A 16,052-nucleotide genomic window follows, 5' to 3' on the forward strand; every position below is an offset into this window, starting at 1 on the left:
AGCCAGAGCTTCCCTGATCACGGCCAGAAGAGCTCTCTGAAGTCTCTGATTAAATATGTGAATTGAACATAGCTATCTATCGGTTTCATCCCCTAAGTCCCTAAGAAACTTAAAAGTCATTTCTACACCAAGAAAGCTAGATAGAGTCCACTCATGAAGAGGTGACAGTGTCAGGCCAAGACACTGTTACTAGTCAATTTCATGTTAGAAATACCTTTGATATACTTGTGTGAAATATATGGTATTCATTACAGTAGCTGACTTTTGCTACTTTGTGTGTGTATGTGTGTGTGGGAGAGCTGTTTTCCCCACAATTGATTCCTACCCTGATTTCAGTGTTAACTGCAAAAGACAACACTGTAGAATAATCCATGGATTTTATTCTTTATTTCAGGTTTCTGGGGTAATGCAAGGTACCAGGATAGTTGAAACATGTAATTGGACAAAAAAAAAAAAAATTATCTTTTTTGAAAACCTATTAGGAAATATAAGACCTCAGCAAAATTTTCAGACCACCCAGACCAGTTCTCCATAGCCAAGATCTGTAGGTGGTATTTTAGACATCTATAAGATCTCAGTTCCTTTATAATAGGTAGGTTGTTAGAGGCCATGACTGAGAGGGTATAGCAGATCCAGAACAGGAAGAGGCGGTGGCTCTTTATTTCACGATGCTTGATAGATTCTAAAGGAGTCTCCAAGAAATTAATAAAAATAGGAATAAAACCCAGTTGTCTGGCTGTTCTCTGGCTGTCATGGTTTAAGTAGCACCAACATGCCACACCCTCTATCAGCATGGTCTTTGTCTTGAATGACATCAACTTTTCCTTCTCCAGCAAGAAAACAACATCTTTCATGTACTCGCTGGCGAACTGTGCAGCACTCTTGCCTCCTGTAAGACAAACATTTGTGTTTCCAGAAGTGTGTGGTCAATGTAGCTGGTAACAGTTCAGAGGCCCTGTACATTCTTAACCTCTGTGTGTGTGTGTGTGTGTGTGTGTGTGTGTGTGTGTGTGTGTAGGTATACATGGGAATGCCTACTATATGTGTATGCTTACTTGAGATTAGGACACAACCTCAGACATTTCCTCATTTAAACTATTATTATTATCTTGGTTTTCTGAGACATGGTTTCTCTGGCTATCTTGGAACTCACTTTGTAAACTAAACTAGCTTCCAACTCAAAGATCCACCTGCTACTGCCTCCTTAGTGCTGGGATTAAAGGTGCGCGTCACCACACTGGGCACTATATATCTTTAAGATTTTTGCAATCAGATCTCTCTCTGTCCTGGAACTCCACAAATTGATAGCCCGACTGGCTGGCAACCCGCCTGTCTTCACTTGTCCAGTGCAAAGATTCCATCCAGCTTATTATGTGGGTTCTAGTGGTCAAATTCATGTTCTCATGTTTACAAGGTAAGCACTTTACTGAATGAGCTCTCTTTCCAGCCTCCGTTTTCTCTGTCGTTTTGGGATTGAATTCAAGGCCTCACTACACCCCCAGACCCAGGTTGATATTCTGGCAACCAGAGGTGACACTTTGCATATGTTAAATTTTCCCGTGTGGCTGTGGACATTGGAACTTGATGAGAGTCATGTGGGAAGCATGGGACTGGCGTTGCCTGCAGAGGCTCCTTCCTCCCTTGGCTCTGTTATGGGGACTGAGGTAGGAATATATCCAGGTGGTAGAATCTGGCTGTGTTTGCTCAGCAAAATTCTGTCTTTGAACTGGAAGAAACTCTGTGGACCTGAGACTATCAGAGCAGAGGCTGAGCAAAGATACCTCAGTTGCCCTGAGGTAGAAAAGTGTTTGAGAGTCACTAATGGCTGAGTGGTTCTTATACATTTCTTACTTTCAACTATTTCAACTATTGGTCAGACCCAAGACCAATATTTCCATGTAAGATTTTTCTTCCTTTGACCATTGACCCAGCCTAATCCTAGAATCTCTCTCTCTCTCTCTCTCTCTCTCTCTCTCTCTCTCTCTCTCTCTCTCTCTCTCTCTCTCTCTGTCTCTCTCTCTCTGTCTCTCTCTCTCTGTCTCTCTCTCTCTGTCTCTGTCTCTCTCTCTCTCTCTCTCTCTCTCTCTCTCTCTCTCTCTCTCTCTCTCTCTCTTTCTCTGTGTGTGTGTGTGTGTGTGTGTGTTTGTGTGAGAGCTTGCTTTGGTTTGGTTTGGTTTTTGAGACATGGTTTCTCTGTATAGTCCTGACTATCATGGAACTCAGTCTGTAGACCAGGCTGGCCTCCAACTCAGAGATCTGCCTGCCTTTGCCACCAAAGTGGCAAAGTGTGCACTACCACTGCCTGGCAGATTCTGCCCAAGATCTTTCTAGTTTAATTTCAAACTCCCAACAAGATACTAACTAAAACACACACTGGATAGAGTACTTTGGAGTCGAGTCTAGCAATAAGAGCTCTGTTCTGAGATTTTTCTAACTTGTGTTACCCTGATCCCATAATGCTAAGAGTATTCCATTTGATGTTAAAGCTTGTTGATGTTAGTGGAAGCTGGGTGTAAGTCTTTGCTTCCCACCAGCATAGCTAAGACTAATACCAAGCTAAAGCATTCCGGTCATCTTCCCTCAGAAATCGAACGTAGCTGTCCAGGGAGCTGAGCCTTTTTCATGTGATGCACAGCAGAAGCCATTCCTTTACAGGGCTGGGAATGATTTCTGAGGTTCCTGACTCTCTAGTTTTGACCATTCAATAGCTGAGGATGAGGATAAGGAGTTCTACATTTCCCCTCATGGATATCATTCTTTGGAGATTTAGCCCCTCAAGCTACATCTAATTCATTTTCTCACTTAAATAAAATGATAACACCCAGACCTTCTAGCTAGAAAGTTTTCTTGTAAAGGAAGGGTCTCATGTAGTCTAGGCAGGCCTCTAAATCTATGTTTGTTGGAGATTGGTCCTAATGCTTTAATTCATTAGGGAATCTGGGTGTCCAAATGCTAAAAGTCCTTGTCTCCAATTAGTTTTTGATTGATTAATAAAGATACCATCAGCCAATAGCTGGACAAAGGGAGTTTTGAGGGCTAGGACACATCGGGGAGGAGAAAGAATACATCTTGACTGGGGAAGAAGGATGGGATGAAGGAGCTGCAGGAGAGAAATCCAACCAGCCATGTGAGAATTTGGGTGCATGGACACTGGCCACTTTCACAATTGGGCCTGTGATAGTAGGGGAAGGTTTAGGAGTGCCCAGCCTTTGAGGTAGCCAAGGCATTTTAAAATTAGCTGCTGCATGCGTGTGCTCATGTGTGTATATTTGTGTGTATGTATGTATGTATGTATGTATGTATGTATGTATGTGTCTTTTATTCTAAAGATTTCCTGGGCAGCTTAATAATGATGATGATGATAAACAATATTGATGATCTCCACTAAACTGCAGTGTCCTAAGAAGCAGAAGGTTATGAAGCAGCTATGTTGTTAGCACAGCGGTGAAGCAGTACCTGTGAAAGACAGTAGTCCGATTTTCTGGGCAGCTTGAGCTCTCTTGTCAAGCGATTGTGTAGTATTCTTCAGGATGTTGCCGAGTTCCACAATTTTTTCTTTGTGGAAAATGCAGTCAGCTGTAGAGATTGGCTTCTCTTCCTCTGGTGACGTAGCAAAAAAACGCCTCTTCACATTAACAGTCCAGAACGTTTCGAGCCAGGCACACAGCATTCCGAAGAGCCGACATGTGCGACTGCAAACACTACAAATTTGTCGACAAATACTCGAGTTTTCAGAGACCATGGGTGCTGCCGTGCACAGGCGGGGCTGGAGTTCAGTCAGTAGAGCAGGAGCACTGCCCCACAAGGAGATAGAATGGAATTTAGGGCACTGCCTGGCAACGGGGGAGAACTCAAAAGAACATAGGAACCAGAAGGAATAAACACTGAGCTTCCTAGCCTGGCATTCCAGGCCCTTTAGGACTAGAACAGAAGGAAGTTGAGCTTCTCTGGGGCCACAGACTTTCAAGTTCAGATGTTTCCCCCGACACACATCTCATTGCTATCTTGTCTTGTGCTGGGCTCACTGGGGATTCTCTTCTCCTTGGACATTCATTAGCTTCTGAGTGGCTTTTCCTGGAACTTGCATAGGGTATTGCAAGGCTGTGGTGATTGTTTTTGTTTACATTATAGATTTACCCTGTTTTTGACAACAGAGCTGAAGCCATTGAGAGAACTATCTGTCACCTCCATCGTATCTACCCACCTGTCTGTGCCCCTATTCCTCTTTCCTCCTGTGCCTGTGGGTGTCCTTTTAGTGGACCTTTCAGCTAACTTCTCCCAGTCCCCTAACCAGCACTACTCAATTCTTCCCTTAGTACATTTCCAACTGAATCCCTAAAGGTGTGTATACAAGTACCTGGGCTTTACCTAAAAATATGTAAACAAAAGCCTTTCATCTGAGTGTGGAGACATCCACCTATCATTCCAGCATTTGGGAAGCTGAGGCAAGAGACCTTTTAGTATGAAACAGCTAACCTGGGCTATACAGCAAGATCCTGTTGCAAAAAGCCAACACAACTCTTGACTCTGTGTACTCCATCTTTCCTCTGTATATAGAACCACATTGCAGCTTTAAATAACATCTATGTCCTGAACACTCAATTTTGTGTGCTTAGATAGTTTTCAGACTGGAGATTGCCATTTTGCCTAGAATGATCTTAAATTCCTGAGCCCAAGTGATGTCCCCAGTAGCAACCTCCCAGTTAGCTGGGACCCTAAGTGTACAGCACTGCATCAGGATCACACAAGGACATACTTCTTCAACCCCTGTGAACACACACACACACACACACACACACACACACACACACACACACACACACACACACACACATTTTGAGACAAGGTCTCTACATGTGTGGCTGTGAGTTGGGGTTCTGTGCATGTATGTTCAGGTGCCTGCAGTTGGTTCCAGAGGCTCTGGCCAGAGATAGATTTGGAATCCTTCTGCAGTCAATTCCCATTGATTTTTTTTTTTTTTTGAACTAAAAGATTTGTCTCATTTTTGTTGTTGGTTTTTTTGTTTTGTTTTTGTTTTTATGTGTGTGAGTTTTGCCAGTCTGTATGTCTGTATACCACATGTGTACCTTCTGACTTGGAAGTCAGAAGAGGGCATTGGATTCCCTGGAGTTATGGATTGATTGTGGGTTGCCATGTAGGTCTATGAATTGAACCAGGATCCTCTGCAAGAACATGTAGTTTCTTAAGCACTGAGCAATCACTCTAACCGCTAAAGATTTTTGACCCACAGGTACATTCACATAAACCTCATCCCACACCTACACCACATATTGCAAAATTAGTAAGTTTGAGGCAGACTGAACTAAATGAAACCTTGCCTCAACACACACACACACACACACACACACACACACACACACACACACACACCCCAAATTCCAAACCCCAATATATACAAATACTTGGAGGCAAAGTGTATGTCCTTGTGTAATAGATCCTGATGCAGTGGATGTGTGTCTATGTGTGTGGCCATACATGAGTACAAGTGCTTTTAAAGACAAAAAGAGGATACTGGATTCTGGTTGTTAGCTGTCTGACTTGGGTGCTGGAAACTGAATTGGAGTCCTCTGGAAGGCAGTATGTTCTCTTAACTACTGAGCTATCTCTCCAGCTTAACCCCTGAGAGCTTGATTTCACTGTCTTAGTCAACCAAGCACTGTGATTGTGCTCTGATGCTCAGTTTTATGTGTGTGTGTGCATGTTGTTTTGTTTGTTTGTTGTAGCCTTGGGTGGTCTGGGAGTTGTTATGTAGACCAGGCAGGCCTTGAACGCATAAGATCTTCTTATCCACTTGCCTTAGCCTCTCTCAATTTTATCTATCTGTCTGTCTGTCTGTCTGTCTGTCTATCTATCTATCTATCTATCTATCTATCATCTATCTATCATCTAATTAACTTATCTTTGAAATCACTCTGTAGACCAGGCTTGAGCTCACAAAGATCCACTTGCCTCTGTCTCGAAAGTACTGGGACTAAAGATAAAAGACCCCACAGTATGCCACAATTTTATACTTTTAATATGACTTCTCACCTGAATTCCAGACTCATATTCAATTACCAACTTTATCTTTGGATAGAAACTTTATCGTGTCTAAAATAGTTCCTAGGTTTCTTCCCTCTTGCTGTAGGGTTTCTGTAGATATTCCATCTTTTCTGTTTCTTGTTCAGCCTAAATTTGAACTCATCTTTAACCTGTTTTCTATTCCATTTCCAACTTGCTAACAGATTCTTTTGGCTCTATTTCCAAAACATATCTCATAAATCAGAAAATGCCTTTGACTATGTACTTCTGTTACTTGAAGTTGTAAAAGTACAAGGATATAAAGAGTATAGAAAATTTAAAACATCAACCATGGTACTTTTTCAAAACTTTCGTATTTCTTGCCTCTGGAATATTATTATTATTATTATTATTATTATTATTATTATTATTATTTTGGTTTTTCGAGACAGGGTTTCTCTGTGTAGCTCTGGCTGTCCTGGAACTCACTCTGAAGACCAGGCTGGCCTCGAACTCAGAAATCCACCTGCCTCTGCCGCCCAAGTGCTGGGATTAAAGGCGTGCGCCACCACCGCCCGGCCGGAATATTATTTTTTTTAACATGTATTTTTATTTTATGTGTATGGGTGTTTTTCCTGCATGTATGTCTGTATACCGTATGTATTCCTTGTACCCACAAAGGGCAGAAGAGGGCATGAGATAGTTGTGAGCTGCCTTGTGGGTGCTAGAAATTGAATCAGTCCTCTGGAAGAGCAGCCCTGCTCTTAAGTATTGAGCCATCTCTCCAGACCCCCAGGAATATTCTTTCTAGAGATAATCTACATGCTTTTTCTGTTCAGTTTTCAATGACACTTTTTTTTGGTAGGCCTTTTCTGGTCTTTAAATTTATGAACTTTGACCATGCGTCTCCCTACCCAGCCTTCCTTCCCCAACCTCACTTTGGAGCAGGAGTTCAAATTCAAAGCTTCAAGCTTGTTAAATATTTATTCTAACACTGGGTCATAGCCTTGTGGTGGTATGCTTGGCCCATGGGAAGTGGCACTGTCAGGAGGTGTGGCCTTGTTAGAGGAAGTATGTCACTGTTTAGGAAGGCTTTGTGGTCTCCTAGTGTTCAGACTTTGCCCAGTGTAGAGAGATCCTCCTCCTGACTGCCTCCAAAAGAGAATCTCCTCCTGGCTGTCTTCAGGTCAAGACGTAGAAATCTCATCTCCTTCTAGAGCACCATGTGTGTCTGGATGGTGCCATGCTTCCAGTCATGACAACAAAGGCCTGAAATGTCGTTCTTCATAAGGGTTGCCTTGGTCATGGTGCTTTTTCACAACAATAAAACCCTAAGACAGTCCCCATTTTCAACTGAATGTTTTGCAACCATTGTTTTTTCCTTATTGCTTTTAATATCTCTTCTTTGACAGACAATGTGTCTTGCAAGGGCAGCTCTTGTTCTGTCTTTTGTCCTCACTGCCGCACATCTGGTGCCAAGTCTCTGGTCTCGGTCATAGCAGCGATGTAGCAGGTGCTGTTGAATAAGTGAGAAGTTAGAGGATCTGGTTGTTAAGCTCTTTGTGTGACAAAATATCTGAGATGAACAATTAACAAGGCAGAAATGCTCATTTAGAGTTTGTGAGGCTAAGTCTACAGTCAGCCTGTTTGTTTGTTTGCTTGACACAGGGTCTCTCTACATAGCCCTGGCTGGCCTGAAAGTCACTATGTAACTGTGTAGATCAGGCTAGCTTCAAACTCATAGAGACATGCCTGGCTGTTCTTCTTGAACACTTGGATTAAAGGTGTGGCCCATCAGGCCGAGCCCCTTGCTATGGATGCTATAGAAAGGTAGACTATAGAAGGGAGCATAAAGTGAAGCTGTTTATTTTTTGGTGGCCAGGAGGCAAAGAGACACAGGAAGGCATCAGGTCTCAGAACCTTCTTCACAGTATGCCCCACTCAGTGACCTAACATACCCCTGCATGGCTACACTTCTAATTCCATCACCTCCCAGTAGCAGCACCATAGGTTGAAAACCAAGCCTATATAGCACGTGAGCCTTTGGGATGTATTTAAAGTACAAACCCACAAGACATGGTGGCACACAGTTTTCATTCCAGCACTTGGAAAGCAGAGTCCGGTGGGTCTTTTGCATCTGAGGCCAGACAGGGCCACACAGTGAGACCCTGTACCAAAAACAAATGAACGAATGAACAAAACTTGTATTCCCAAATGCTCATGCCTCATATTAATGAAAATAGCAACAACAACAAACAGAACAAAAACCACAGGCTCTCATCTCAAAGGGGACAGAAGAGCATTAATTTTGGGTGCTACATGAATGACCATGTGCTGGAAACATAGATTTAGGATATCCCAAATACCAGGTTCCAACATAACAGTCTTACAAAATTTTAATAGTAACAGAACAGATTAAGTGATATATTGCTCCATCTGGCAGGGCAGTGAACAGGGTCCGGGGGACCACCTGAAAGAGAGAATGGGGGAACAGGCGAACACAAAGAACCATGGCTTGTCTATAGTCTGATCAAACCGCTATTTTAATTTTTTTCACACAGGGATTATATACTCATAGAGGCAGGATGTGGGCAAAGGGATGATGCAGGAGCATAGGTGTTCTCAGGGGGAGTACGGATATCTTCCAGAACAGAGTTTTGGCTGGGTGAAGAATCAGGGAATAGGTCACTATGACTCTGTCTGTGATTCATTTGTTTTTATCTAAGCTGGTACCCTCCACCAAAGCTACCTATCCACAAGACCTATGACTACTTGTTCTTATCCAGGCTGGTAGTTTTCCACCAAGGCTGCCTGTCTGCAAGATCTATAGCTATCTGTTCTAGGGCCAGTGTTTTCCCACAGAGACCAAGACTTTGTGTTAGCAGGCATGTATGGCTGACTTAGGCTTACGGCTGACTTAAGCCTTCAGTGTATAAGAAAGGCTGCTCCCGACAATATATCAACATACTTTCCAAATAACTTGGTTGGAACATCAGGGTGAGTAGGTTATGGCCCCTCTGTGTAGCCTCAGGTATCTCTAACGACATTCTTAGTTTTGGGGTTGATGGAAGCTAGGAATTTGTTCTTACATCCCCAAAAGACTTATCCACTAGTCACAAAGATGTTAGGTCACACATAGAGCTAACAATAAATGGCTATCAAGGGGGCTAAAGCTAGCACTAGATAATTGGCAATTAGGTTCTAGACCTACAATTTTCCAACCTCCCCACTGTTATGGTCTGACCCACATCTCCAGAATAGCTGTTGCCAGTTTGTTCCATACCTGCCAGCTATTTCATACTGTTGCTGTAACAGGCCTGCCAGTCACTGACACAGAGAAGTGACTTGGCTCAAGGGCATGCTGACCACATACCCTGTTTTGTTCTATATGTTCTGAATGTTCTCTATGAGGTTCACTAATCTTAAGAAATTCCACAAAGCTTTACGTAGGACCCATCAAACCAAATGTCAATATGATCTGTTATATCTAAAATATTTTGAGTCAGAGCTGACCACCAGGCAGTCTTTTCTGCACCTATGTATGAGCTCACTGTGGTTCATGTGGCTGACACTGAACAATGCTACTAACAAGCCAAAAAGTTATGATTATAATACTCACGCTCTGTTATCTCAATGTTATGAAATTCCTCTGCTCACCACCCATCAGCCAAACCCCCTTACCTTACTCAGGACCAATCAGCTTCTTAAAGGTTAGCTGACAATACTTTGCCTAGTAAGCCAACTGCTCCCCTCCTTGCCTTTTAAACTTTTGAATCTGGTTGTTCCTATAAAAAGCCTACCCTGAGAGCAGACTAGCATACTGCAATTAGGATCCCGAGTCCTTTTTGAGATATTGGATGTCCAGTATTATGGTGAGCATTCAATAAATTATTCTTGCTTAACTGAGATTGATGTATGCATGGTTTGTGGGGCAATTTCCTGAACTTCAACACCTACGATCATTAAAGTTCTAATTAGTTGGTCGGCCTTTGACAGATGTTTGACGTACAGTGCAGCTTCTTTCTGGGAGCCTCCATTCTCACTCTCCTCATAAAACAGACATCCAGTCATCTCCAAGAGTCCCCAGAGCTTTTAGCAGTTCTTCTACTGCTCAAATGTCCAAATTAAAAATCTGAGACCCCAGCTAAACTTCATTGCAAATCCAAACTACAATGATCCAGGATAGACATTCCCATTCGGGAAGGGAGGACTTTGGTACCAAAAAGGGAAGGATCAAAGGTGAAGGTAAAACCCCAGCAGAGAAAACATGCGGTCCTCTGACTTCATGGCCAGCATACAGAGCACAGCAGCGATGTGAGCTCCAATAGCCTTGCCAACCACGTGGCTACTCCCTCAGCCTGGCTCTGTCCACTGGTTGCATCATCTTCTTGGGCAGGCACTACACATTCAGGCCATAACTTCTTCCTCTGCAGACTTTGGCTTCAATTGGTGGGGCTTCATGAGTTGTCCTCCTGGGGTGGGGTGGGGTGGGGGTGGGTGGGTACCACTTGCAGGACTCCTACACGTCCACACATGCCTGCTCCAGGTTTTCCTTCTGAAATCTCAATGGAAGCTCCCGCTGAGGTCATGTTCTGTTGCATGATGAGTTCCAGGGCAGCCTCAGCTGTAAAGACCTTGGCTGAAAGCAGGGTGGGGTGGGCAGGGAGCAGGCTGGAGAGACGGCTCAGCTGTTAAGAGCTCTTGCTTTGGGTCCCAGGCAAGCATTGTATATTTGCCTATAACCCCAGCTCTAAGGAGGGGTGGGGAGACAGGGATTGCTGGGTCTTGCTGGATCCTAGCTTAGACATATTAACACAAACCCTGGATTCATAGAGACCCTCAAAGGAATAGGTAGTGAGGGACAGAGGACATCTGACTTCTCCTGGCTTTCATGTTGTGTATAAGTGTAAAGCCCAACATACACATGTGCATATACATGTGTTGGGGGCCGACTTTTAGCAGAAAGCGGCTATCAGCTTTGCAGCCATCTTGAGCCATATACCCTGACATGAGACTTGGATTACAATAGCCTACAACAGCTGAGCACACTCTGATAATCTTGGTTTAGATACCTTGGGTGCGTGAGATTAAAGGTGTGTGAGATTAAAGGAGTGTGACTTAGAAGTGTAGAGATCAAACTTAGAGACAATACCTAAGGGCATGATTAAAGGTGTGACCAAAAGGCATGGCTTAGAAGTGAGACATATAAAAGGCAGAGACAGAGATGAGAGAATCAGAATCAGCTGAGAGAAGACACTTTTAGGAGACACTTAGAGGAAGAGAGACTGAAGAATAAACGGGATTGAAACACACTCTGTCTGGTCTCCATTCCTCGCTACCGCCCTCACTCTCTCTCTTGCTGAACCCCGACCCACGGACCAGAGCGACAGCTTAGGCTGGGATACAGTGGCCGCCAAGCATGGAGTGGAGAGGGCCGCAACATTTTTGGTGCCCGAACAGGGACTAGTTGCGGTTCTCAACATTTAGTGCGGTTCCCAACATACATGCATATGCAAATAAATCGAGACATCTTTTTAAAAATTGAGAGAAGACGCTCTGAGTATATTCAGTGAATTGGGTGTAGATGAGAGGTGCAGAACAATACAAAGTGGGCAAAGGCTGAGCTAGAACACTCATTAAGTAAAGACCTCGATATTTACCCAAAGGCTGGTTTTAAGAACAGAAACTGTACGGCTTTGGTGGAATAGCATCACTCAGGAAAGAGAGCAGGGCTGCTGGTTCAGTCTGAAGATGTTTTAAATGGTTTCTTCCCTCCTGTGTACTCTAGTGTACTACTTACACCGGGATACAAAATGCCCTTATGATGTTTACTTCAGGATAATACACTCAGGTAGACCGTGAGGAGTAGTGTATTGTATAAACACTAACTCAGGAAGGGACTATGGAAAACAGATAAGGCCCATGGGGTGGCTCAGTGAGTGGAGGCCCTTGCTGTGTAAGCCTAAAAAAAAATCTGAGTTTGATTCTGGGAACCCTTGTAAAGGTGGAAGGAGAGAACGGACTCCACAGGATTGTCCTCTGACCTCCACAGGTGTACCGTGGCCTCCCCCCACCACATAATACACACACGTAATAACATAAAAATTTAAAATATATATATCAGATTCTACACTTGACTAGTAATTAAAAATAATTTTTATTTTGACTTACATGATTTAAAGAGGGATGAATACAAATACCACAAACCTAAAAGCACTCCCCAACCGAAAGCAAAACACAGAAGTGAATACAAAAGATGTGAAATTAATTATCCATGCAATAGTCAAAAATGTTTCAGATCCACAAATAAACCAAACAAAAACCCTGTGATAGCTGTGATTTCACTTTCTACAAAAGAGACATTTCAACCATTTAACAAAGAGTCTGGCCTATACATACTATAACTGTACAACATACCTTTAAAATGAGGGATATATGCACATATATAATATTTACAAATATACAAATATGTACAGTGGAATGTCACAGTTGAAAGGATGTGATGCCAGAAACCTGGCAAGCAATTTTCACTTTAAAATAAAAGGAACCTTTTTAAAAGTCTTGCTAAAATGTAAGTATTGAAATTAATATCTAATTGGTATTTATACAAACACATCCAGAATACAGTTCAAATTGCACTCACACGTATTGTTGTGATGTCTTGGCATCCCCACCCCTTGCATACTTTCTAAGAGACTGACTCTCTACTGGGGTACTGAGTTGCTGTGGAAACTTCGGGGTAGTTTCCAGCTCTCAGGGCCTCCTGCTTCCTAGACTCATAGTCAATTTTATAGAAGCAGGAACCACTTTCAGTACCCCAATGTTCTATCCGGTTAGGATTCATCTAAAGTTCAGGTCCCCACCTGAAAGAGCAATACATCTTTCTGAATCTACAATTTTGGGGTGTGTATTTGTCTTAGCAAAAAAAAAAAAAAAATTACATACGTAAAACTAAGCATAGTGGCTTGTACCTATAACCCCAGCTCTGGAGGCAGAGGTCCAAGTTTTGCAAGTTCAAGGTCAGGCTGGCCTGTGTATCATGTTCCAGGCTGGTCAGGACTGCAATAGGGAGACTCTGTTTCAAGACAAAAGAAAAACCAAACAACAACAACCCAAGAGTGTGATAAAGATGGCTCTGGTTAAGGAACAAAAGCGTAAGTTTTGAGGTTTTGTTTGCTTTTAATAGTACAGGTGCCATCTTAATGAAGCAGTATCCGTCTGTTTATCTCTTAAATTACATGGATAGACCATACGGACAGTCTCAGGATGGAAATAGAAACAAATAGTAGGAACTATAAAATACTAAGATATAAAACTTAGGTTCTACCCCCCATAGCCTCATGTATCCCAGGTTGCCCTGGGAACTCCCTAGGTAGGTGAAGATGACCTTGAACTTCTGATCCTACCTCCTTCTGCTTCTACGTACTGAGTGTGTATGGGCGGCAAACCCGGCTTGTGCAGTGCTGGGGGTGAACCCAAGCTCCGTGTGGACTAGGCAAGCACTTTCCCAAGGGAGCCACTCCTCAGCTCCAAAACCTACTGTCTCACAATTGATCATCTTGCCAGGTTCTGTAAGAAAACTTTTATTTGCAGTATGTTCTTTTTGTGTTTTGTCTTTAAAATAAAATTCAGTAACTAAGGGGCCACTCAACCCTGAGAACACAGCAGAAAGATGGCAAGGCATAAAACACGTATCCAAATAGCACATGAAGAGGTCAAGCTGACAGATGAACTTCCAAACAGGTGTAAAGATGGCTATTTTCAAATTCTACAGTAAGGTAAGATGGACTTTGAAGTGCTGTCAGTCCCAACTACAATGCACAGCCCTGTTCTGTGGGCTAAAGAAAAGTAGACAGGACAGTGCAATTGGACTTTGAGATCTTCGTATTGGCAGCAGCAGCAGCAGCAGCGGCAGCTCTCTGCTGTCTGGCCACATCACAGCACCCTCTTGAGGACAAGGGCCAGGTATCACTGGGATAGCAGTCAGGCAGTGCTAACATGAAATTTAAAAGGCTGTGGCAACTTCAGTTCCATGATGACCTCCCACTTTAACACAATCTCGAGGGAATTTGTCTAATTGTTCATACGCCAGTCGCCCGTCTTCTCCTGGATAGGGAACATTAAACATGAATACATCTCATATGCATCACACAGAATAATATGGTGGAGCTGTGTTACGGCGACTTTTTACACAGTTCCTGGGAATTGAACCCAGGCTATCATGTATATGAGACCAAACACTTCCCCACTGAGCTACCCCTTCAGCCTCGTATTGCTGCCTTAGTTAGTTATGATGTTAAGGAAAAGTGATTTTCTATTATGCTTAATTAGATTATGGGTTTGTAGGCAATGCTTAGAATAACCAAGAACCTTTGAGTTAACATTAGAGACCAGATGTAAGGCAAGGCACAAAATAAAGTACAAGTCTGTGCCGTCTGCTACCAATTGCACATGGCAGATTAATTTTTGTTTAGTGTCTTAAGGACTTCAGTAAGGCTTACCCTTGACCTCAGTGTGTTGAATCTCTATGTAACTTGAATACATTCTGTATTGGTTTAGTTACATTATATCATATACACACATCGTTATACATTATATCATTTTGCACATCTATGTGACTAATGGTAAAAGTTAAGTTCTACTAATAGTAAAAGTAAGGCTTTTAAGCCTTAGCTAACAGTTAGTCTCTATCCCCTAAACACACAGTGTTCTTCCAGGCAATGAATTACCCAGTCTTGTTTATAGCCATCTCTTTTGTTTACTTACTGTGCACATGAGTGCATGTGTGCATGTAAGTGCATGTATGCCATTGCATGCATGTGGAGGTCAGGGACAATATGCTGGTGTCAGGTCTCTCCTTCCACACTGAGGCAGGGTTCCTCCAAGAGCAGAATAAGCACCTGTAGCCCCACAATCCCAAGTCCAAAATACTTGACCGTTCAAATCCATGAGCACTTTTAAGACTCCACATGTGAGAGCCTTTACTTCCCTTGTTCTGAAGCTCTTCCCCCCAGCATGGTTGTAGCCATTTTGTCCCGTGCCCACAAGCTACTTCAAGTTGTTACTGTAATATGGCTGTCAGTCATTGACACAGAAAAGTAACTTGACTCTGAACAGGATCATGTTGACCATATACCCTGTTATGTTCTGTATGCCATGAGGTTGTTAATCTTAAGAAATTCCACAACTATAATCTTCATATAAGACCCATCAAATTAAAAGCCAGTATGAACTGTTATGTCTAAAATAGCTGAGTTTGGGCCAGCCACCAGGCAGCACTTCCAGCGCCTGTGTATGTGCTCACTGTGGTTTTCACATAAGCTGGCCCTGAGTCATGTCCAGCACACAGCTTTGAGCTCTAGAGCCTTATGTGTGACTGATGGATCAGTCCTTAGATGTGTGTTCAATAAGCCATTTCTGTCTAACTGAGACCAGCGTTGTGGTGGTAACTCCTGGACTCCAACACCTTGGACATGATAGTTAAGTGTATATAAATGTAAAATGTTACATAAAATGCCTTCAAGGTAGGTATAAACACTTAAATATAACACATAATTTTCATCTTTAAACTTGAGTTTTACGTCTAAGATGTATATATGAATATTCCAAACCTTAAAAAAAAAGCAACACAATCTGAAGTTCTTCTGATGGAACTCATTTGGGATGAGGGATATTCAGCCTTTACTGTTACAGTGACACACTAGCTTTTCTGCCATAGCCAAGGCTATGGGTGAAGATGTTTGCCACCAAGCTTGGCGACCTGAGTTCAATTCCTTGGATTTACATACTGGAAGGACCTTCTCATAAATGTCCTGGCAGGCACACCCCTAATGCATACAGATTCTCATATATATATATATCAATGTTTAAAAAATGAAAATAGAATTAAATAAAGTAAAAACTTTGGAGGGAGCAGGGTGCTGGGATCAAAGATCCTTCCAATGGATCCTTCCTGCCCATGGTGACAGGTGCTCCACCACTGAGTTACATCTGCCAGCCAAAAGTTGGCACTTGAGTTTCTCACTGAGCTG

General features: G+C 42.7%; 2 protein-coding genes across 6 annotated transcripts in view; both read right to left on the reverse strand.

Annotated features, from left to right (window-relative positions):
* Positions 1-377: 377 nt before the first annotated feature.
* Positions 378-3,806, reverse strand: Armh2 (armadillo like helical domain containing 2). Its single transcript, XM_034509721.2, has 2 exons — positions 3,457-3,806; positions 378-889 (listed from the first exon to the last, which is right to left on the reverse strand). The coding sequence occupies exons 1-2, from the start codon at positions 3,740-3,742 to the stop codon at positions 459-461; spliced, it is 717 nt and encodes a 238-aa protein (XP_034365612.1). The 5' UTR covers positions 3,743-3,806; the 3' UTR covers positions 378-458.
* A 3,193-nt stretch (positions 3,807-6,999) lies between these two features.
* Positions 7,000-16,052, reverse strand: part of Ripor2 (RHO family interacting cell polarization regulator 2) — a 219,954-nt gene continuing 210,901 nt past the window's right edge. For 4 of the 5 annotated variants that reach the window (XM_076939227.1, XM_076939231.1, XM_076939228.1 and 1 more), the window contains one exon: positions 12,160-14,127. In XM_076939227.1, the coding sequence (XP_076795342.1) occupies positions 14,027-14,127 (101 nt within the window). In that variant the 3' untranslated portion in view covers positions 12,160-14,026. Of the gene's footprint in view, positions 7,538-12,159; positions 14,128-16,052 lie in introns of those variants that run through there. The other variant, XM_076939230.1, reaches the window with a different exon arrangement.

This window comes from Arvicanthis niloticus, chromosome 8, assembly GCF_011762505.2.
Source record: "Arvicanthis niloticus isolate mArvNil1 chromosome 8, mArvNil1.pat.X, whole genome shotgun sequence".
NCBI lineage: Eukaryota > Metazoa > Chordata > Mammalia > Rodentia > Muridae > Arvicanthis > Arvicanthis niloticus.

What these genes read in the sequence shown, in the direction of transcription:
- Armh2 (XM_034509721.2), bottom strand. Translation starts at nt 3,742, where the DNA reads ATGGTCTCTGAAAACTCGAGTATTTGTCGACAAATTTGTAGTGTTTGC. An exon ending in CGGACTACTGTCTTTCACAG is followed by an intron (nt 890 to 3,456) that starts GTACTGCTTCAC and finishes TTTGTCTTACAG; the next exon opens with GAGGCAAGAGTGCTGCACAG.